The sequence below is a fragment of the Malassezia japonica genome, chromosome 3, assembly GCF_029542785.1.
Source record: "Malassezia japonica chromosome 3, complete sequence".
Classification (NCBI taxonomy): Eukaryota; Fungi; Basidiomycota; class Malasseziomycetes; order Malasseziales; family Malasseziaceae; genus Malassezia; species Malassezia japonica.
This window is the reverse complement of record NC_083372.1, coordinates 154,349-175,560: the sequence shown is the minus strand read 5'-3', so window position 1 is coordinate 175,560 and position 21,212 is coordinate 154,349. Positions and strand designations below refer to the sequence as shown.

Here is a 21,212-nt window from a genome sequence, read left to right as displayed (position 1 = left end):
GGTGGTGTCCTGTTTGGGAGGCGCGTCGCTATGCACGTGACAAAGTGGGCCTACTAGGTGCCGTAGGGCGTGGTATCAGAGAACAACACTAGCGGCCGGCGACGCGCTTTTCGAGCGGCCGGAGGAGAAGGTAGAGGAGGAAGCTGAGAACGAGGCCGACCTCGAATCCGAGGTCGCCGACGTTTTTCGCGAGGGGCCCCGTGTACCAGGTCTGGTCCATGAGAGGAATAACGAGGCCCAGCGACAGAATCGAGGCGCCGAGGGCGGCCGCGCCGGGCGGCAGGAGGCGCCATTGGTTCCAAATTGCGGGGTCGTAGCTGGAAAAACGGGTGCGTCGGATAATGACGTGGTCGGCCGTGACGACGCCGACGTAGAGAGCAGTCCAGTAGGCGATCATGCTGACAAAGTTTGTGAGTGTATCGTAGAAGCTGTCTTTCCCGACAATGGCCAGTGGCAAAATGATCGCGACGGCGACAATAGGAATGACAAAGCGAGGCAGGGCCGTGAGTGGTGGAAACATGGTTTGGCAGCACAGTCCCAGAGAGTAGAGCGTGGCCATCATGTTGCCGACCGCCGAGAGGGCGATCAGCACCGTGAGGAACTTGCCAAAGTTGCCGAGCCTCGTCGACAAAACGAGGTTCACGAGCGGGCCGGGCGACGGGTTTTGGGTCAGTGCATCGCTCCAGGCGGGAATCGTTTGGGCGGATGCGGCAAACGACGCGCCGAGCATCAGGATGGACGTCGAGGACAATGCAAAGGCAAGGAATGTGGCAACAAACAGCTTCCACGACTTGACGCGGCGGTTCAGGTAGAGGCTCATGTCGGACGCCGAAGCCGACCACGACATCTGGAAGCCGGCCAGGACGCAGCCCATGGACAGAATCACGCGCGATCCCGGCGCGGGCTCAGAAGGAAGTGTATGCAGGCCGCCTGGGCCGGTGCCCGCCTCGCCGATCATCACCGCAAAGCTGATCAGCACAGGTAGCCAAAAGAAGCGCTCAATCCAGTGGATCACACGGATGCCACAGAACGAGATGCACAGCGCAATCACCACAATAATCACGATACCGACCGTGGCAGAGAGCGACTGGTGTGGCGAGACTGCCTGGAGCGTCTCGCCTGCGAGAATGGCATTCAGAATCGTGTAGCCAAAGCCGGTCATGGCATTGACGAGCGCCACAATACTTGCACCAAAGTAGCCGAACGAATAGCGGCAGTGCACCATCTGGCGCATGCCGAGGTTCTGGCCAAAGGTGATAAAGTACGCAGGAACAAGGCTGCACGGCACGACAAAGCCCAAGATTACATAGAGCGACGTGCGCAGGCCCATGCCGAGCGTCGGCGCGAGTGTGCCGGTCGAGAAGCTCAGGACTGCGTCAGAAAGGCGACGTACCATTCACATTCGCACTGAACCAAATAAATGCGACCGACAAGAAACTGCGCTGGACCTGCTCCTCCTCCGGCACCGGGTCGATGCTGGTCCACTCCACCACGGCGAATCTCCGCCATGCGCGCTTATTGCCCAAGCGGCGGAACACGCCTTTTGGGCCGCGGTACTCCTCAGGGTCTTCATTAGCATGTATTTGCTCTTCATGGTATAATGAATGCGATTTTTCGTCGCTCGCTGCGACAGACGACGCCGGCGCCGGCATCGTATCAGTCATGGCGCGCCAAAGAGCGCCTCCACGCGCTATCAAGTTTTATTTATCACGTGGAGCCAAGTCGCGATCCGAATCCGTTTTGGTGTCTATGGCAAATTACGCTTCCGCGTTCTCAATCGTCTCCGGCATGTCGGCGTTATGCTGGGCCAGGAGCTTGTCAAAGATCTTGTCATGGCTGACGTCCTGACCGTTCTTGATGGCACGGTGGAAGACGTGGAGAACAGCGTCGACGTCCTCCATGGTCTGGTCCTTGATGTCGGCCATGACCTTGATACGGTTGGTGGCAGCCTTGACCTGGTCGTCGGTGAGCTCGAGACCAAGCTGCTGGGCACGGCTCTTGACCGCGTTCCAGCCAGTAAGACGGTGGCCAATCGAGACGTAGCGGCTCATACCAAAGTCCTCTGGCTTGAGGATCTCGTAGGTGCTGGGGTTGGCCAGAATCGCCTTGGCGTGAATGCCGGCCTTGTGGGTGAAGGCACAGTAGCCAGTCACGGGGTTGTTGAACGGAATCTGGACCTGGACGGCATCCGCAACGAGGTTCTCGACCTCACGGAGGGCCTTGAGGTTGTACTTGCTCATGACATAGTCACGGTCAGCGGCGTACATGCGCGCAATGAAGCCACCGAGCGAGGGGATACCGTTGCGCTCACCGATACCAAGCACCGATGTATCGACGTGCGTCGCACCGGCCTCGAGAGCAGTGTAGGCGTTAGCAATAGCACAGCCCGTGTCGTTGTGGAAGTGGCACTCAATGTCGCACGAGACGACACTGCGCAGGGTGCGGACCAGGTCGTAGACCTGGCGGGGGTTCGCGACACCGACGGTGTCGGCAACACCCACACGGTTCACACCGACCTTATCGACGACCTGGTAGATGCTGAGCAGGTCGACGAGGTCCGAACGGAACGAGTCCTCGGTCGAGAAACGGATCTCGATACCCTTGCTCTTGACAAAGTTGATGACCTCGACGGCAGCCTTGGTAATGTAGGTCATGTCCTTACCGTGTGAGTACTCACGCAGGAACTTGGAGGTACCCATGACGACGTCGACACCGTCGACACCGGTCTCGACGGCAATACGGGCGTCGTCCATGTGGCAACGGATGTGGGTGATAACCTTGGTCTTGAGGCCAAGCTTGCAAATCGCCTCGCAGTCCTTGCGGCTCTGCTCCGAGGCGGCAGGCGACGTGAGCTCAATGCAGTCCACACCGAACTCGTCGAGCGCCTTGGCAATCTTGATCTTGGTCTCGGTGTCGAAGAAGGCGTTGGCGAACTGCTCACCCTCTGATGTTAGCTATACCAAATTAGAATACGCACCACGCAGAGTCGACTCAATAATCTTAAAGTTGGAGACGTTGCTCAGGAAGTCGCTGTAGCGCGAGGCGCCAAACGGCTGCGTGCCGGCCAGAGCCGCGTTCTCCGTCTTGGGCTGCGTAGCCACAGCACTGGAGCTGTCAACAGCAACGTGGGACTCCTTCACCTCCTCGGGAGCCTCGCCGTTAATGCGCTGCATCTTCGAGGGACGTTGGTCACAAGTATCACACATGGTTTCTAGTTGGTAAGAAAGCTTCGAAGAAACGGTCTCCCCGCAAAGATAATGCACGAGTCGGGCCTATTAGGTAGCGAAAATTGCATCAGCGCCGCGCGCCGCCTGAACGGACGAGTCATCGCCGGGGACCGGCTGTAAAGGGCACGTGATCATGACCTTAACGCCGAGCAAGGCCTCTCGCTGCGCCTTGGCATGGCAGGCACGTTTCCAGCGCCGCGATCGCGCTGGCGAGACGAATATGATAGGAATAGGCGCACATAGAGGGCCATGGGGCGTAGGCTGACGACACTGATGAATGTAAAGAATGCGGAAGGGGCACGCTGCAATACCATGCACGGACACACACAGAAACGAGCAGACGCGCACAAAGGCAGGCACGCAATGTCGCAAGTCCTCTGACGAGCAGCGGTTTTCGATCCCACGCTCGCACTTGCACCAATGGCTCGCGCACTTAAAAAAAAAAGAAAGAAAAACACGGAGCACCCCCAAGCACCAAGCAAAGCACGAGGAAAACGGCCACGCACACATTCGCACAACAGATGCAAAGCTAGCGTATCTACTGCTCAGCCTCAGGCTGCGGCGCCTTGCGCAGGAGCGACTGGTCCTTCTTCTTGCCAGTGTAGTCCCACTTGTCCTGTCGTTAGAAAAACCCACGCAGAGTACATACGTTCGTCTGCGAAATCATGTAGAGAGTCGCAGCGGGAACCGTGATACCCCAGAGAAGCAGCAGAGGCGTGTTCTTCGGGGTCCAGCGGAAGCGCTGGTACATCGTGTTGTGCTGCGGTAAGTCGACCGGATCCACGCACCATCTGCTGCCATCTTTCGATCGCAGGGTCGATCTTAATCGAGCCTGATAGGTTAGCACCCTACTCCAGTCGCAGAGTACGTACGGTAATGATGACCACCAGCCATATTGGATTGTGCTCGACGGTGAGAGCCACGGCACGGTGCCGACGGCGGATATGTCAGCAATCGGGGATTTGCGTCTGGGAATTAATTCTCCACCACCACAAAAGGTCAGTGCGACGATGAGCGGGCGGAGAGCGCCTGTGCGCTACGACGACGTCGACGAACAGGGCGGATACGACGCGTCAAGGCCATCTACCTACGATTACGACCGTAGTCGGGGTCCGCGCGACGACCGCGCACCGCCGAGCTCGACGCGGGGCCGCGACCATGACGAACGGACGCGTGAGGGCCACGATGGCTACCGCGGCGGCCGGGGATGGGGCGATGACCGCCGTCGCAGTGACTGGGACGACCGCCGCCGCAGTAACTGGGGCGACCGCCGCCACAGTGACCGTGATGACCGACGCCGTGGTGATTGGGACGATCGCCGTAGAGGCGACTGGGACGACCGCCGTCGCAGCGACTGGCGCGAGCGCAGCCCCGGCAGAGACCGATACCACAAAGACGACCGCCGCGACCGTCAGCCGGATGATCGCAATGATACCCGTGATGCACGCTCGCGCTGGGATAGGCGCGACGACCGCCGCGACCCTGCCCCTGAACCCCGCACGGAGCGCGAGAAGGATGCGCCAAAAGGGCCCGACCCCGACGCAGCTCCCGAAGAGCTCGATGCCGACCAGATTGCAGCCATGATGGGCTTTGGCAACTTTGGCACAAGCAAGGTATGTCGCCGTACTGACGCAGGGAAAACACGTCGAAGATAATGCCGAGGGCTTTGCCGAAGTGCGCAAGGAACGCAGCTGGCGCCAGTACATGAACCGGTACGTTGTTTTCCTAACGGTAGCAAGGGTGGCTTCAATCGGCCGTTGGATAAAGTCTAAGATAGCTACAAACTGTTCATGTCTGCTGCAAGACGGTCGAGCTCGTCGTCGTCTGTGCTCTGTTTGCGAGAGGGGGTGGGTTCGTTGTGCGCCGATGCGGCCAGAGGTGTCGGTGCCTCGGGGCGGTCCACAGGCTCCGGCGCGGGGTCCGATGCCGGAGGCGGCGGCGTCGGCTGGGTATGAAACTCAGGCGCAGCCGTCGGCGGCGGCTCGTTGGTCGGCTCGCTCGTGGGGGATGGGTCTGGCGGCTCCCGTCCCGGCACGTTTACGTGCGCGGCGGGCGTGTCCAGTGGCGCTGCCGACAAAGGCGTCGGTGCGGGCGGCCGCTCTGCAGGTGGCTCTTCTGCAGGCGCAGCCAGCGGGCCCTTAGACTCGGCCACGGCCGGCGGCGGCGCGTCCGATGCTAGACTCGCCCCCCAGCCCTCACGGAGGCCTTTGGAGTGTGCCGGCGTCGGCTCCAGCATCTGGTCAGGGACCCATCCCGGAGCCAAGCGGCGCATACGTTCTTGTGCTTCGCGCTCCTGCGTCACCTTGCGTGTGGCAAGGTACGTCGCCCGCCGGTCCTGCATCTGTGCGACGCTGCGGCTCGAGACGGGCGATGCGCTCGACGCTACGAGCTCTTCTGCTGCAAATGGGTATACGCAGTACGCATCGACGCCTTCAGGAAGCGGGTGCATCTCTCGAGGCCGCGTAATCGGCGGTGGGACCTGGCACTCGGGTGCGAGCACCATTGTAACGTGCTCCATCCAGCGCGCCCCCCCTGCCCCGTTCGCCGACATGGAGTGGGGAAGTGTGGAGGGGTAATTGGCTCTTTTTTTTTGTATGCTGCAAAGAGCCGTGGGCATCCTGGAGTCGATTGGTCGCCGGACGCTCGCCCCCCTCAGTACCAGCATGTCTAGCACCCTAGAAGAAACGCGCGCGGCCAAGAGACGGCATATTGACGTAGGCGAAGGACCCAGTTCCGTGCCGTTGCCACCCCCCAGCGACGCCCGTATGCCCGACTTTCGCAACGGCCTGTTCCTTGCGCCGATGGTGCGCATTGGCTCGCTGCCTACGCGCCTGCTCGCGCTCGAGTACGGCGCAGACCTCGTATGGGGCCCTGAAGTGGTGGACCGTGCGATTATGGGCGCGGAGCGCCGCGTGAACGCTTCGACGGGCGAGGTCGAGTTTATGAAAGACGAGAAGCAGGTCTTTTCGTGCCACCCAGCCGAGCGCGACCGCCTGATCTACCAAGTGGGCTCTGCCACGCCCGAGTACGCTGCCGAGGCCGTGCGTATCGTCACGGAGCACGACGACGTGGCCGGCGTCGACCTCAACTGCGGCTGCCCCAAGCCGTTTTCGACGCTGGGCGGGATGGGCGCGAACCTCTTGTCGACGCCCGACCTACTCTGCTCGATCCTGGTCGCGATGCGCCGCGCGGCGCCGCCGCATGTGAGCGTCACGGCCAAGATCCGGCTGCTTCCTACCCAGGAAGCGACGCTTGCGCTGGTCGAGCAAATCGTGCGCACACGCACCATCCGCGCACTGACCGTGCACTGCCGCACAAAGGTCATGCGGCCGCGCGAGCCGGCGCTGCTCGAGCGCTTGAACGAGATTGTGAAGCACGTCGAAAAGATCGCCGCGGAAACCGGGCAGGACGTGCCGGTGATCTGCAACGGCGACTGCTTCAGCGCCTCGGACGTCGAACGCATCCAGGAGCTTACCGGAGTCTCGTCGCTGATGCTCGCACGCGGCCCCGAAGCGAATCCGTCGTGCTTCCGCTCGCCCCGCAAGTGTGTCGCGCAGGAAATCGCGCCGAAGTGGGTGCGCTATGCGGCCTACTTTGACAACCCTTTTGGGAACACCAAGTACTGCATGACGCAGCTTGCTTTTAATACGGTCGCCGGCATTGGCGGCCAGGAACGCATCTCGGCGCTGAACAAGCGCGAGCTCATTTCCATCCGCTCCGAGCTCAGCCAGAGCCGGACGAACGAGGATATTGCCGCGGCGCTACGCATGGCGTGGCCCGTCGAGAGCGCGGCGCCGCTCATCGACGCTGTTGCGGCACAGGTCAAAAAGGAGCCCCAGTAGATAGTCACCGCAGCCTCGTCCTCCAGCGCGCTTTGCTGCGCTTCTCCACATTTCTTCTGACTCACGACCATGAGCGACGCCGGGGGCAGCAAGGTGCCTTCGTACCACGCGCCGCCACATGACTCGCCTGTGAGTGGTGCGACGATCCATGAGCTGCGGTGCCTCGATGCGCGCATCCAGCTCGGCTTCCACCTCATCCCGCATATTGTGCAGACGCTCCTGACCGAGCTTCCGTCGAGCGCCTATGTGCTGGTCACCGACACGAACCTGAAGCGCCTCGGCGTTGTGGACAAGTTCTTGAGCGCCTTTGAGAGCTACAGTACTACAGGTACGCCTGCACGCGTCCTCGTCTACGAGCTTGCGCCGGGCGAGGAGAGCAAGAGCCGCGAGACGAAAGCGGCTATGGAGGACTGGATGCTCGAGCACCGCCTGACGCGTGACACGATCGTGATGGCGTGCGGCGGCGGTGTGATTGGTGACCTGGTCGGCTTTGTCGCTGCTACGGTACGTACTTATTCTGACGCAGTTCATGCGCGGACTCAAGTTTGTGCAGATTCCTACCACCCTCCTGGCGATGGTCGACTCGGCGGTGGGCGGCAAAACGGCGATCGACCATCCCCACGGAAAGAACCTCATCGGCGCCTTTCACCAGCCGCAGTTTGTGTTTGTCGATGCAGCTTTCCTGCTCACGCTGCCCCCCCGCGAGTTTTCCAACGGCATGGCGGAAGTCGTCAAGACGGCCGCGATCTGGGACGCGGCCGACTTTGTCAAGCTCGAGAATGAGGCCGAGGCGATTCGTGCCGCGGTGCTCGGCGAGGAGGCGCGCAGCGCCGCTGACAATGCAGGCCACACACTCGCGACGCGCTCCGAGGCACAGAGCTTGCTGCTCGACGTGATCCGGGGCAGTATCGGCGTAAAGGCGCACATTGTCAACATCGACGAAAAAGAGACGGGTCTGCGCAACCTCGTCAACTTTGGCCATTCGGTCGGCCACGCAATTGAGGCCGTGCTCACGCCCGAGATTCTGCACGGCGAGTGCGTCTCGATCGGCATGATCCTCGAGGCAGAGATTGCGCGCGTCGAGCACGGCCTGCCGCAGGTCGCGATTGGACGCCTGGTGCGCTGCTGCCAGGCGTACGACCTTCCGGTGTCGCTCAGCGACCCCCGCATCGCATCCCTGCCCAAGGCGCAGGAGCTCAGCGTCGCGCGCCTCCTCGACATTATGCGCGTCGACAAGAAAAACGCGGGGAGCGCAAAGAAGATTGTGCTCCTCTCCAAGATTGGCGGCACGGCCGAGGAGCGTGCGTCGACGGTGTCGGACCCTGTCATTGCGCGCGTGCTCGCGCCGGCCGTAACGGTGCGCCCTGCGCTCCCCCTGCCCATGGCGCAGCACACGACGCTCACTACGCCGGGCTCCAAGTCGATCTCGAACCGTGCGCTGCTTTTGGCCGCGCTGGCGAGCGGCACGACGCGCCTGCGCAACGTGCTCTACTCGGACGACACGCAGGTCATGATGAACGCACTCCGTACGCTGCGCAGCGCCGACTTTTCCTTTGAGGACGGCGGCCAGACGCTCGTCGTCTCGGGCCACGGCGGGCAGGTGCGTGCGCCCGACGTCGACGTGCCGCTGTACCTGCAAAACGCTGGCACCGCCGCGCGCTTCATCACGGCGGTCTGTGCGCTGCTGGCGCCGTCGGGTGCGCCGGCTGCCGTGACGCTGACCGGCAATGCGCGCATGAAGCAGCGCCCGATCGGGCCGCTGGTCGACGCGCTGCGTGCCAACGGCACCGAGATCGCGTACGAAGAGAGCGAGGGGTGCCTCCCGCTGCGCATCCAGGGCCACGGTCTGCGTGGCGGCCGCATGCAGCTTGCGGCAAACGTCTCGTCGCAGTACGTCTCGGCGATTCTGCTCTGTGCGCCGTACGCCACCGAGGAGATCACGCTCGAGCTCGTCGGAGGCAAGGTCATTTCGCAGCCCTACATTGACATGACGATTGCGATGATGGCCACGTTTGGCGTGGCGGTCGAGCGTGTGGCGCAGGACACGTACCGCATTCCCAAGACCGCCTACCGCGCTCCGCCCATGTACGAGGTCGAGAGCGATGCGAGCAGCGCGACCTACCCTCTTGCGCTCGCCGCGATCACCGGCACGCAGTGCACCGTGCCTGCGATCGGCAGCGCGTCGCTGCAAGGCGATGCGCGCTTCGCGACCGACGTGCTGCGCCCGATGGGCTGCGTCGTGGAGCAGACCTCGACCTCGACCACCGTCACGGGCCCTCCGCCCGGCGAGCTGAAGCAGCTCGGCACGATCGACATGGAGCCGATGACCGACGCGTTCATCACCGCGGCTGTCCTCTTTGCGGTCGCACAAGGTGGCTCGACGCGCATTACCGGCGTCGCGAACCAGCGCGTGAAGGAGACGAACCGTATCCGTGCCGTGGTTGATGAGCTCGCCAAGTTTGGCGTGCGCGCCACCGAGCACGACGACGGCGTCGAGGTGTTTGGCACGCTGATCACCGACCTGCACAGCACCGACGTACACTGCTACGACGACCACCGCATCGCGATGGCCTTTAGCATCCTTGCCGCGGTCGCGCCCGCGCCCGGCACGACGCTCCTCGAGAAGCGGTGCGTCGAAAAGACCTGGCCGAGCTGGTGGGACGATCTGCAGCTGCGTCTCGGCGTCGCGGTCAGCGGCGCGCACCTCGACCAGTCGCTGGTCGCCGCGCCGACGCACGCGTCGTCCGCGTCGCCCGAAGCGCTCTCCCCCCTGGCGCTCGGCCTGACGCCGAAAAAGTACGCGTCGGACGCGACGATTGTGTGCATCGGCATGCGTGCGTCGGGCAAGACGCACGTCGGGCGCGCGCTCGCGACGCGCCTCGGCCGCGCGTTTGTCGACGCGGACGAGGTCTTTGCGCAGAAGCACGACCTGCGTGCGTTTGTTGCCGAGCACGGCTGGGCGCGTTTCCGCGAGGAGGAAACTGCGCTGCTTGCGCAGCTGCTCAAGGCGCACCCCACTGGCCACGTCCTCGCGCTCGGAGGCGGGGTCGTCGAGACCGAGGCGAGCCGTGCGCTGCTGCAGTCCTACGCCGCGTCCGGCCCGGTGGTGCACGTTGTGCGCAGCCTCGACGCGATCCTTGCGTTCCTCGCGACGAGTGACCGCCCCGCGTACGGCGAGCCGGTCGAGGACGTGTATGCGCGCCGCCTGCCGTACTACGCGGCCTGCTCGAGCGTCGAGGTGTTCAATGGTCCGAACACGGACACGGTCGAGGTGCTTGTGCGCCAGCTTGCGGCGCCGCTCGGCCTTGCGGTGCCCGTCGACCTGTCGCCCGAGCACGCGTCCTTCTTTTTGTCGCTCACGTTCCCCGACGTAACCGAGGCGCTGCCGACGATCGACGGCTGGACGGCCGGTGCGGACGTGCTCGAGGTGCGTGTCGATTTGCTGGATGCAGCCGGCACGCCGTCGTTTGACTATGTGCGCGAGCAGATTGCGCTGCTCCGTGCGCACACCGACCTTCCTTTGCTGTACACGGTGCGCAGCGTGTCGCAAGGCGGCCGCTTCCCCGAAGCCGAGGACGACCTCTACTTTGCGCTCGTGCGCCTCGGCCTGCGTCTCGGTTGCGAGTACGTCGACGTGGAGATGCACCGCACGCCTGCGCGCCTCGCGGCGGTGCGTGCGCAGCAGGGCCATGCACAGCTCGTCGCCTCGTCGCACGACGTCGCGGGCGCGGTCCCCTGGTCGTCGCCCAAGGCGCTCGCGCTGTACAAGCAAGGCGCGAAGCTCGGCCAGGTGGTCAAGCTCGTGAGCACGGCGCGGTCGATGGCCGACAATGTGCAGCTCGAGACGTTCCGCGCATCGCTCGCGGCGGAGCCTGTGCCGCTCGTTGCCCTCAACATGGGCGCCGCCGGCCAGCTCAGCCGCGTGCTGAACCAGGTGCTGACGCCCGTCACGCACGCCGACCTCCCCGCGAAGGCTGCGCCCGGCCAGCTGACGGTGCAAGAGATCAGCGAGGCGCGCCACCTGCTGGGCATGCTTCCCTCGCGCCAGTTCTACCTATTTGGCACGCCGATCGCGCACTCGCTCTCGCCGCTGATCCACAACACCGGCTTTGGCCTGCTGGGTCTACCGTACACCTACGCGCTGCACGAGTGCGAGACGCTCGACGAGGTCGCCGCGCTTATCCGCGCGCCCGACTTTGGCGGCGCGAGTGTCACGATCCCCCACAAGCTGCGCATCATGCAGCACCTCGACGAGATTGCGCCCGAGGCGCAGATCATCGGCGCGGTGAACACCATCGTCCCGGTCGACCGCGAAGGCAAGGCCGTGCTGCGCGGCGAAAACACCGATTGGCGCGCGATCCACGACCTGGCGCGTGCGCGCCTTGCGCTACCCGCCGGCTGCACCGCGCTCGTGATCGGTGCCGGGGGCTCGGCGCGTGCGGCGCTCTATGCGATGCACACGCTCGGCGCGGCGCAGATTTTACTGGTGAACCGGACCTATGAAAAAGCCGTCGAGCTCGCCGCGTCAGTGCCGGGCGAGTGGCGCGTGCAGGCTGTCGCTACTATGGACGAGGCCGCCGCCGCACAGCCCGCCGTGATCGTGAGCAACGTCCCCGCGGCCGGCACCGCGCTCGTCGAGGGCGAGGCGGACCTCGTGCTCCCTGCGTCGCTCCTGGCGCGCCCCGAGGGCGTCGCGATCGACATGGCGTACAAGCCGGCCGACACACCGCTGCTACAGCTCGCCGCATCTGTCCCGGGCTGGTCGGGCGTCGCAGGTATCCAGATCCTCCTGGAGCAGGCCTACCACCAGTTTGCCCTCTGGACCGGCCGCCGCCCCCCCCGCCTGCCGATCGCCACGCGCGTTCTCGCCGCGTACGCTTCGTAGTCACGTGAACTTCCCGGCTTTCTCCCTGATGTGGTCGGTGGCGCGCGTCGGCCTAGTGAGCCGCGCTCCGCGCCTTGCGCCGCTGGCGTGTGCTGTGCCGCGCCTTGCGCCGCGCGCTGTGGGTGTGTCACGCATCGCGCTTGCCGCGCGCGCGTTTCACGCTTCGCCGCTCGCGTACAATGCGCCGAAACAGGCGCCGGAACCCGGCACGGCGTCGCATATCCTCTCGACGCTGCGCGACATGGCGAACGCGCGGCGCCGTGGTGCGCAGGGTAGTGTCGGTGCGCAGTTTCCCGCGCTGCGCCGCCTGTACACGCTCATGCTGCCCGAATACAAAGGCATGGTGATCGCCATGTCGCTGCTGCTCATCGCGTCGGCTGTCTCGCTGAGTGTGCCATTCACCATCGGCAAGGTGGTCGACTTTTTCTCGTCGCCCGAGGCGAAGCTGCCGCTGGACCTGAGCATGTCGACCGTGGCCATTCTCCTGCTCACCGTCTTTGCGATCGGCGCCGTGGCGCGTGCTTCGTCCAATATTCTGCTCGAGCTGGCCGGCGTGCGCGTGATTCAGCGCATGCGCGAGCGTGCGTTTGGCAGTGCGATCCGCCAGGACGTTGCGTACGCGGACCGCGGCGTGGGCGACACTGTGTCGCGCATCAACATGGACTGCAACATTGTCGGCGAGGCGATCACGACCGATCTTGCCGATGGTCTGCGCTCCGCCGTGACGGTCGTCGCGGCGGGCTCAGCGATGTTTTACATCTCGACCAAGCTCACGCTCGTGATGATGTGTGTCATCCCCCCGGCGGCGCTCGGTGCGGCGTTCTACGGCCGCTTTTTGCGCAACCTGACGAACCGCACGCAAGAGGCCGTCGGTGAAATGACGCGCACCGCCGAGGAGCGCCTGAACCCCCCCGCGTTCCGCACGATCGCCGCCTTTAACACGCAGAAGGCCGAGTCGGCGCGCTTTAATCGGCGCGTCGACGAAATTGTCGCGCTGCAGACCAAGGAGGCGTACGCGGGCGGCATCTTTCACTCCGGCCTCGGCTTTGTCGGCAACTGCGCGATCGTTACGCTGCTCACCTACGGCGGCCACCTCGTGTCGCTCGGGCAGCTGACGGTCGGCGACCTGACGTCGCTACTGATGTACACGGCGTACCTCGGTGGCGGTGTGATGCTCATGACCTCGTTCTTCACGTCGCTCATGAAGGGTGTCGGTGCCGGTGCACGTGTCTTCCAGCTGCTGGACCGCACGCCCGAGATCGAGCTGGGCGTCGGCAAGAAGCTCGAGATTCCGATGGTCGACCGCCGCGGCGGGCACATCCACTTTGACCAGGTCAAGTTCCGCTACCCCTCGCGCCCCGACACCCCGATTCTGAACGGCGTCACGCTCGACATCCAGCCCGGCTCGAGCGTCGCGCTGGTCGGCGGCTCCGGCGCGGGCAAGTCGTCGGTGCACGCGCTGCTCCTCCGCTTCTACGAGCCGACCTCGGGCACGGTCTCGTTCGACGGCCAGGACGTGCGCACGCTCACCCCCGAGTCGCTGCGTGACGCGATGGGCGTCGTGTCGCAGGAGCCGACGCTCTTTGAAGGCACGATTGCGGAAAACATTGCGTACGGCACGCCGCACGCGACGCGCGAGCAGATCGAAAAGGCGGCGCAGTCGGCGAACTGCGTCGAGTTTATCGCCGCGCTGCCGAACGGCTACGACACCAAGATCGGGCCCCGCGAGCTGAGCGGCGGCCAGCGCCAGCGCATCGCCATTGCCCGCGCGCTGGTGCGCGAGCCGACAGTCTTGGTACGTTGCTCAACTAACCCAGCTTCTCGACGAGGCGACCTCGGCGCTGGACTCGGCGTCCGAGCTGCTTGTGAACCAGGCGATCACGTCGATCATCAACGAAGGCCGCGTCACGGTCTGGATCGTCGCACACCGCCTCAGCACGATCCGCGCCGCAGGCACCATCATGCTCCTGCGCGACGGCGAGATTGTCGAGTCGGGCTCGTTCGAGGACCTCGACCAGCCCGGCACCGCATTCCGCGCACTGATGTCGTCGCAGCTGCAGGCCACGGAGCCGACGCATGCCGCGGCACCCCACCATGTGCGTAGCCAGTAGTCGCTGATCCAGGCGACACGTCGGGGTTACCACACCCTTGCGGCTCCGACGGGTGGCGCGAGCGCGCCCCGCCCGGCGGCCCCGCGCACGACGCGCGCAACGCACAGCGCCGCGCGCGCTCTTCGCCACGTCCCCAACGCGGTGTGGAGCGTGGACGCGACGGTGCTTGCGGCGAAGAAAAAGCACGCGCTGCCGCTCAGCTGCGAGGTGCTCGAGCGCCTGCACAAGCTCGCGGCGCTCCCCGTGCCGGACGCTGCGGCACTCGAGCAGACGCGCGCGGAGCTCGAGCCGCTCGTTGCGCTGATCAACAGCATCCGCTCGACCGCGTCGCGCGTGCCGCACATTGAGGAGGTCGCGCTCCTCCCCCGCCGCCCGGCGGCCGAGGCACTCGAAGCACCGCCCGGCACCGAGCCGCTGGACCGTGCCGAGCTGGCGCGCTATGCGCCGCAGCGCTCGCGCAGCGGCTACTATGTTGCTCCGTAGCTACTTGATATGGAGATACCGCACCGCGTGCCGGCTGAATGCATAGTCGAGGCCTGTCCAGGTCGTCGTCGCAGCGACCAGCCACTGCAGCGCATCGCGCGTGCGTGTGACGTGGGGATGCGTCTGCCACTCCTCCGGCAGGCAGGGGTACACGGTGAGTGCCGCGACAAGCACCAGCTGCAGGAAGGTATTGTACTTGCTGATGCGCGTCGGCGTCACCTGCACCGACGGATAGCGGGGGTCCCAGTACCGCGCCCAGGTCCGGGGCTTGGGCAGCGAGCGGAAGCGCAAATAGAACGCGAGGAGCATCAGGTAGACGTCGCGCCCGAGGATCACCGCCGCGAGCGGCCACGGCATTTGGCCGCTCGCGGTGAGCGAGACGACCATGGTCGCCATCAGCAGCTTGTCTGCCGCCGGATCGGCGATACTGCCAAATACCGTGTGCGAGTTGAAGCGGCGCGCAATGTAGCCGTCCAGAAGATCCGTCGTCGCCGCCACGCCGAGCAGGCCAAGCGCCATGTACGGCTGGTGCGTCACGACCGCCCAGCCGATCACCGGGCACATGCCGATGCGCGAGAGGGTCAGCATGTTCGGCACGGTCATCAGGTCCTCGGCAATGCGCGGCTTCTCTTTCGGCGGCGGCGTCTCTTTGGCGTGCTGGGGAGGAACGGTGCCGCGGGTCATGGCGCTGCGCACATCCGTCGCACCGTTCACCTTGACGTCGTCGCGCGCCAGGCCGTCGTCTTTGCGCAGCGGCAAGCACACCGAGAATGGGCGCAGGATCGCCGGGCGCATCGCTACTCGCGACGCGAGGCCAACCTGCACAGGTACTCGCAGCGTCCGCGCAGCTCCGCGCCACGCTGCCCCACAAAGCATGGCGTCGTCGAAAAAGTGGCTGACTAACCACGACGTCGACGAGATGGTGCCGACGCAGGCGCCGCACACCGCGCGCTTCCAGCCGGTGATCTTTAGCGATGCCGGCTCGAACCTATATCCGCTGTGCGACATGCCGTCGGACGCGCTGCCCAAAGCGCTCGTCCCGGTGCTCAACCGCCCGATGATTGCGTTTCCGCTGCAGTGGCTCGTCACGGCCGGCTTCAAGAGCTGCCTGCTGGTCGCTCCGGTCGCCGAGCACGCGGCGCTCGCGGCAGCGCTGCGCACACTGCACCTCCTCCCGCCGAACGTCGATGCGGCGAACGTCGACGCAAACGCCAAGCCGAACGTCGCCGTGACCGTCGGCGTTACGTCGGCGACGCTCCCTGGCGCAGAAAACCTCAACAGCTCGCCCTCCTCGCCCTCGATCACGGTTGAGCTGCTGCCGTTCGGACCCAAGGTCGGCGAGAGCGTGCGCTCGCTCGCACAGCCGTCGGAGAGCGTGACGCGCGTCCGCTGGGGCACGGCCCAGCTCCTGTACTGGCTGGCCGCCACGCGCAAGCTCGAGCTCGACCCTTTGATTATGCCGGTCGACCTGATTGCACCGCAAATGCCGCTCGCATCGCTCCTTGCAACACACCTCGCCGCGACGCCAGAGCCGCCGACGATCTCGTGCCTCTTTTACGAGCGGGGCGCGGGCGAAGGCACCGGCAAGGAACGCGAACGCGACGGACCCGCTAACCTCTTCACCGCATACTCACGCGTCCCGGTGCGCGTCCAGGAGGGGATCCAGGCCGCGACAGACGGCTCGCGGCGCGACATTTCCGTGCACGAGCCGCTGCTCGTGATGGACTCGGACGACGTCAGCGACAAGAACGCGTCGGATCTCGAGGTGCGCATGAGCCTCTTGTGGAAACACCCACACGTCCGCATCAGCACCGCACTGCTCGACTCGTTCGTGTACGTGATGCGCCTCCAGCCCCTGCTGCCTTTGCTCGAAATGCACCCGGAGCTCAACTCAATCACCGGCCAGCTCGTGCCGTTCGTGGTCAAGTGCGGGTGGCAGACGCGCCTCTCGGAAAAGGCGCACTGGATGGTATCGCCTGCCCAGGCCGCAGACGAACCGGCACTGAATGAGCGCAACACGATTCACACACCGTCGCTGCCGCCATGGACGAGCGTCACAGAGGGCATGCCTGCTGCCCCGCAGCTCTACCGCCCACGGGCCGAGATGGTGATTGCGCGCCTGCGGCCCGAGGCGCAGCGGCCCCTCCCGCCCAACGTCCTGCCGAACTCGGAAACGGACAAGAAAGGCGCGAGCGCGCCGAGCGACGAGGCGTTCATCGCGCGTGCGAATACCGTGCCGACCTATTTGGAATGCAACCGTTACGTACGTCGTCCCACTCACCCAGCTTCTTCGCCAGTGCGCCGCTGGCTCGCCCATATTTGGCCAGTACCCTTTGCCGGTCGTCGCAGGAAGCGGCAGCGTGCCGTTTGAGCAGCCCCAGGGGGTGCCGGAGAATGCACCAATCCACCCCAAGGCGCAGTTGTCGATGGACTGCATCGTCGGCGCAGGCACGCGCATCGACGAACGCACCACCATCAAGCACTCGATCCTGGGCCGCAACTGCGTCATTGGTAAAGGCGCACGCATCATGCGCTCCATTCTCATGGACGGCGTGCACGTCGGCGACAATGCCAAGATTGAAAACTGCATTGTCGGCGCGCAATCCTCGATCGGCGACCGCAGTCAGCTCAAGGAGACGGATGTCGGGCCGCAGTACGCTGTGCCGCGCGGTGCAGAGTCCAAGAACGAAAAACTAGTCGCCTACGAAGACTCGGAGGAGGACGAGGAGGACGAGTAGCTAGTCCTGTAGCTCGCGATCCCGGTAGGCCAGTACGTACGCTTTGAGCTGCCGACGCTCCTTGGCCTCTTCCTCGAGCTGCTGCCGGGTGTGCACCGACAGAGCATTGTCCGAGGGAACGTGCACATCCTGGCTCTGCGGCCGGTTGCCACGGCGGGAGAGCAACGAAAAGACCATGTAGTCGCTCGACGCATCGCTCGGCTTGGGCGCTTGCATAAAGCCTTGCTGCGGCAGAGGCGCGGGCATCGCACCGCCGGAACCGGTGCTGCTCTCTGCCATGAGCTGTGCAAGCTCATTGTCCAGCTCGAGCTCCGCCTCACGGTCCTGCGCGGCCTGGCGCTCGCGCTCTTGGGCCTCGATGTCCTCCGCGGACTGCATAGGGGCCTCGGCGTCGCTGCCCCGGCGCCGGCGGCGGGGGCCGTCTTCGTCGTCGGAAAAGCTATCGCTCTCTTCGTCGTCGCTCTCTTCTTTGGCCGTACCCTCGGCAACGGTCTTTAGCAGGCGGCGCTGGTAGAAGGGGAGGATCGTCTCGAACTTGCGCTCGACCGCCTCCTCTTCCTTCTCGCGCCACACGAGCTTGGGGCGCAATGACTCGAGCGTGTGGCGCAGCTGGTACGCCATGTCCGCGGGCAGCGGCTTGGCCTTGCGATGCACATACAGGCGGAACACGACCAGGAACTCGTCCATGCGCCGGCGCGCAAGGCCCGTGTCGAAGCACGCGCCACACGCATCCAGCAGCGTGCACACGAGCCCGATCCGGAAATAGTCCTGTGGGCCGTCCGCAGTACGATCCATGCAAAAGAGCCACAGGTGATCCATAATCACGTTGCTGTTCACCACGCGGTAGTTGTACAGCTCGCCAAGATAGTACACCAAGGCGATGCGCCGCTGGTTCTCTTGGTAGTGATTGTGCTCGAGCCCTTGGTGGATCGCCTCACAGACATGGTCCAGTACAGGGACAAAGAAGTTGGTATGCATGGGGTATAACGCACGCATCATGTGCGCAAGCAAATGGACAAGATGAAACTTGAGCTCCCACGGACGTGTAAAGCGCGCAAAGAGCGACGCACGCACCTCCTCGTCCTCCCAGTCAAGGCGGCGAAGGAGCTGCGTCACGCGGTCAACCGAGTTCTTGGACAGCATTGTACCAAAGAGATGCACAATAAACTGCTGCAGCACCGACTGCTCTTCGCGCTGGATCGCGACACGTGGGGGCGGAATGCACTGGTAGTACGCATTGTCGAGGAGCAGCGCAACACGCGAGTCCATATGGTGCGCACTCCGCTTGCGCTGCACCAGCTGCAGCACGCCGTGCATCCGCTCGGCTGTGGCAGGGGTCCGCACTAGGTACCGACCACAGGTCTCCAAAAAGGTCGCCAGCACCTCGATCGCAGGCGCACTAAAGTCGTCGACAAGCGTCTTGAGACAGAAAAAGATGGTGTGCTCGGCCACGATGCCAAACTTGACCAACTCGCCGAGGAACACAATGTTGCGCGCACGCGCAAGCGCCGTGCCGGTGTCGTTCGAGCGCCGGCGGTGCAGCTGGCGGAACTCGGCATCGAGCCCCGAGAGCAGGCCGCTCGTCACATCGGGCATATATGGATGCACCGTTGCAGCGAGGCGCGCATAGTACGGAAGCAGATCGCGGCGCTCACGGGGCACAGCCAGCAAGCTCTTCACCAGACGCACACGCATCGTGCGCGTGTTGCACAAAGCGAGCTCAACCGCCGCCTCGTCAATCATGGTGCGGCTCGCGAGGCTGGGGAGGCGCGCGAGGAGCGCCTGTACCTGTGCCGGTGCGTTCACCGCGTCGCTCGTCTCGGCGTCGGTATCGGCCGGCGCCGCGCTGCTATCCTTGAGCAGGCTGGCAGGAACAATCTCTTTTAGGTCGCACACGTCCGTGTAAAAGAAGCGCGTCTCCTCGTCCTCCCACGGGCTCTGGCCCGATGCGAGCTCCTGCTCGATCTTGGCGCCCATCTCGGCGAGCGTTGACTTTGCATCGAGGTTCACGCCGAGGCGCGTCCCTTGCATCTTGCTCGCTCCAGCGAGCTCGGGAAGCTTGACCGAAAGGTACTCGGACAGCGTCTTGGCCGCCTCGTTCAGCTTTTCCAGCTCTTTCGACTGGCGGTCAAAGGTCTGCTGGCGGTCCTCAAACACTTCGCCCGAGCGAATGTACGCGTCACGATTCCGCTCTTCCTGCCGCAAAAGACGCTGCATTAGCCAGGATACGTACATCGTGGTCGCGCTGGATGCGCCGTGCGAACGTCGCATAGTACGTCTCAAACAGCTTTCGGAATCGGGCCTTGGCCGTGGGCGATACCAGCGACGTCTGCTCGTCTTTCTCGGCCTCGAAGCTTTCGCCAGCCTCGTGCAGTGGCGCAGGCGCAAGAAGGTGTGCACTGAATGACTTGAGCACATGGACGAGGATGCCGACATTGGCATGATCGCGGTCGGTTGCCAACTGCGTTAGTCGGGGCAACGTACCAAAGTACGCAGGGTGGTATACAGCCAGTCGTGTCCCATCGCCGCCACGGGCTCCACGCCAAGCTCCTGCACACCGGCGCCTGCGAGGCCGGTCAGCGCGAGCTCGGTCGCGCCGCGCACCAATACGCGTTGCCGAGCGATCCGTGTGGACTCGTCTCTTTCGCGCTGCTCCGTCGAGAGCTCCTGCAGCGCGGCTTGGTTAGGGGGTATCAATTGCGCCGCGACGCCCTCACTCAGCGGCACAGTAAACGCCTCGGTGCCGTACCGCCGATGGAGCGCCGAGATTAATTCGATCGCTGCGAGGCGGTCTTTTACCGTCGTGCTTCGCCAAAGCAGCTCCGGCAGGCTAGGCACGAGCTCGTCGAGATACTTGCCGAGGTTGAGTGCGTCTACATCGCGCAGGAGCGCGTCTTTTCCGTCGCCAATATTGCCTTGACGCACGCGTTTGATAAAGGTCGAGTTGCGCTTCAGCGACGAATCCAGCGATGTGGGTGCGGCGCTAGGGCCGCTAGTCCAGATTTCGGCATTCACAGTAAGCAGGTTCAGCCGTAGCCGATCGCGCTCGCTTGCCAGGGATGTATCGCCTCCATGCGCACGGTCCCCAGCCACCGATGCTGCTGTGCTCATGGGCGTGTGGCAGCGCGTGACACGAATCGTGTATTTAGTCAGCGTAGGGGACCAGGTACCAGCGCGTGGCTCCCGGTGCGAGGGGGCGCTGGCGAGCATGAGCGAGCATGAGCGAGGCAGTGTCGCGATGCGTACTATGTACAATATTCCTATTTCGAGACGACCCCATTCCTGCGAGCAATGGGCGCAATAAAACGGTGGTCGTTCTATTCACGGCTCCTGCACTGCCTTTCTAGCCGCCACGCGACGCTCGCGGCCCCTTCAGGGCCTACTCGCGTGAGATATGCCGAACAGCACGCGCTGGCCAATCCCAGGAGGCAATTATTTTTCGGCCGAACCCACTTCTCCCGGGCGCAGCTTGCATAGGCGTTGTGCCGTGGGGTGGTGAACTGCGCCGTTTTCCGCAAAGAGGCGCGTCTTCACCACCATCCCAGCCCTTCCTGGCGCTTCTCTATCGTAGAGCGTTGCTGCCCTACGCACCTAACCTCCCCTCTTTTCCCCATTATCTCTTTGCTCGTGGAAGGTAGGTTACCGCGCGCTCAACGCCACGCGTCAAGCGCGCGCCGCGACAGGATACTGACTCACAGCCTTTGCTCAGCAGTAGCCACCCCACTTCCCCTCTTGATCCGATCCAAATCCAAGATTACTTTTCATTATTCCGTTTTACCCTGACATTATGAGCGTTCACACCACTGGATCTGATCCCTCCTCTGAGCCTTCCTCCGCCGCGCCCGAATTTCAGGGGCGGGTGCACGACATGTCCCAGTCGGAGTCAGCTATCCCTTCCAATACATTCGATGTCACCCTGTCGCCCA

The 21,212-nt window shown here is 64.1% G+C and overlaps 11 protein-coding genes across 11 annotated transcripts; 5 read left to right on the top strand and 6 right to left on the bottom strand.

Moving 5' to 3' along the window:
* Positions 1-88: 88 nt before the first annotated feature.
* MJAP1_001939 (uncharacterized protein) lies at positions 89-1,664 on the bottom strand (the record flags this gene model as incomplete). Its single annotated transcript, XM_060265887.1, has 2 exons — positions 89-1,371; positions 1,394-1,664. 2 exons carry the CDS (start codon positions 1,662-1,664, stop codon positions 89-91), a joined length of 1,554 nt encoding a protein of 517 aa, XP_060121870.1.
* A 93-nt stretch (positions 1,665-1,757) lies between these two features.
* LYS4_1 (homocitrate synthase) lies at positions 1,758-3,173 on the bottom strand (the record flags this gene model as incomplete). The annotated part of the gene is made up of 2 exons (XM_060265886.1): positions 1,758-2,944; positions 2,978-3,173. The coding sequence occupies 2 exons, from the start codon at positions 3,171-3,173 to the stop codon at positions 1,758-1,760; spliced, it is 1,383 nt and encodes a 460-aa protein (XP_060121869.1).
* A 592-nt stretch (positions 3,174-3,765) lies between these two features.
* On the bottom strand, positions 3,766-3,978 carry MJAP1_001937 (uncharacterized protein; the record flags this gene model as incomplete). The annotated part of the gene is made up of 2 exons (XM_060265885.1): positions 3,766-3,843; positions 3,877-3,978. The coding sequence occupies 2 exons, from the start codon at positions 3,976-3,978 to the stop codon at positions 3,766-3,768; spliced, it is 180 nt and encodes a 59-aa protein (XP_060121868.1).
* A 259-nt stretch (positions 3,979-4,237) lies between these two features.
* On the top strand, positions 4,238-4,999 carry MJAP1_001936 (uncharacterized protein; the record flags this gene model as incomplete). The annotated part of the gene is made up of 3 exons (XM_060265884.1): positions 4,238-4,840; positions 4,863-4,939; positions 4,963-4,999. The coding sequence occupies 3 exons, from the start codon at positions 4,238-4,240 to the stop codon at positions 4,997-4,999; spliced, it is 717 nt and encodes a 238-aa protein (XP_060121867.1).
* A 5-nt stretch (positions 5,000-5,004) lies between these two features.
* MJAP1_001935 (uncharacterized protein) lies at positions 5,005-5,778 on the bottom strand (the record flags this gene model as incomplete). Its single annotated transcript, XM_060265883.1, has 1 exon — positions 5,005-5,778. The coding sequence occupies one exon, from the start codon at positions 5,776-5,778 to the stop codon at positions 5,005-5,007; it is 774 nt and encodes a 257-aa protein (XP_060121866.1).
* Positions 5,779-5,890: 112 nt separating this feature from the next.
* Positions 5,891-7,069, top strand: dus2 (tRNA-dihydrouridine(20) synthase [NAD(P)(+)]; the record flags this gene model as incomplete). Its single annotated transcript, XM_060265882.1, has 1 exon — positions 5,891-7,069. One exon carries the CDS (start codon positions 5,891-5,893, stop codon positions 7,067-7,069), a length of 1,179 nt encoding a protein of 392 aa, XP_060121865.1.
* A 69-nt stretch (positions 7,070-7,138) lies between these two features.
* MJAP1_001933 (uncharacterized protein) lies at positions 7,139-11,954 on the top strand (the record flags this gene model as incomplete). Its single annotated transcript, XM_060265881.1, has 2 exons — positions 7,139-7,573; positions 7,596-11,954. The coding sequence occupies 2 exons, from the start codon at positions 7,139-7,141 to the stop codon at positions 11,952-11,954; spliced, it is 4,794 nt and encodes a 1,597-aa protein (XP_060121864.1).
* Positions 11,955-11,982: 28 nt separating this feature from the next.
* Positions 11,983-14,548, top strand: MJAP1_001932 (uncharacterized protein; the record flags this gene model as incomplete). Its single annotated transcript, XM_060265880.1, has 3 exons — positions 11,983-13,749; positions 13,772-14,050; positions 14,078-14,548. The coding sequence occupies 3 exons, from the start codon at positions 11,983-11,985 to the stop codon at positions 14,546-14,548; spliced, it is 2,517 nt and encodes an 838-aa protein (XP_060121863.1).
* MJAP1_001931 (cardiolipin synthase (CMP-forming)) lies at positions 14,549-15,343 on the bottom strand (the record flags this gene model as incomplete). Its single annotated transcript, XM_060265879.1, has 1 exon — positions 14,549-15,343. The coding sequence occupies one exon, from the start codon at positions 15,341-15,343 to the stop codon at positions 14,549-14,551; it is 795 nt and encodes a 264-aa protein (XP_060121862.1).
* A 79-nt stretch (positions 15,344-15,422) lies between these two features.
* Positions 15,423-17,286, top strand: GCD1 (Translation initiation factor eIF-2B subunit gamma; the record flags this gene model as incomplete). Its single annotated transcript, XM_060265878.1, has 2 exons — positions 15,423-16,811; positions 16,834-17,286. 2 exons carry the CDS (start codon positions 15,423-15,425, stop codon positions 17,284-17,286), a joined length of 1,842 nt encoding a protein of 613 aa, XP_060121861.1.
* On the bottom strand, positions 17,287-20,397 carry NMD2 (mRNA decay protein; the record flags this gene model as incomplete). Its single annotated transcript, XM_060265877.1, has 3 exons — positions 17,287-19,497; positions 19,520-19,747; positions 19,771-20,397. 3 exons carry the CDS (start codon positions 20,395-20,397, stop codon positions 17,287-17,289), a joined length of 3,066 nt encoding a protein of 1,021 aa, XP_060121860.1.
* Positions 20,398-21,212: the final 815 nt, after the last annotated feature.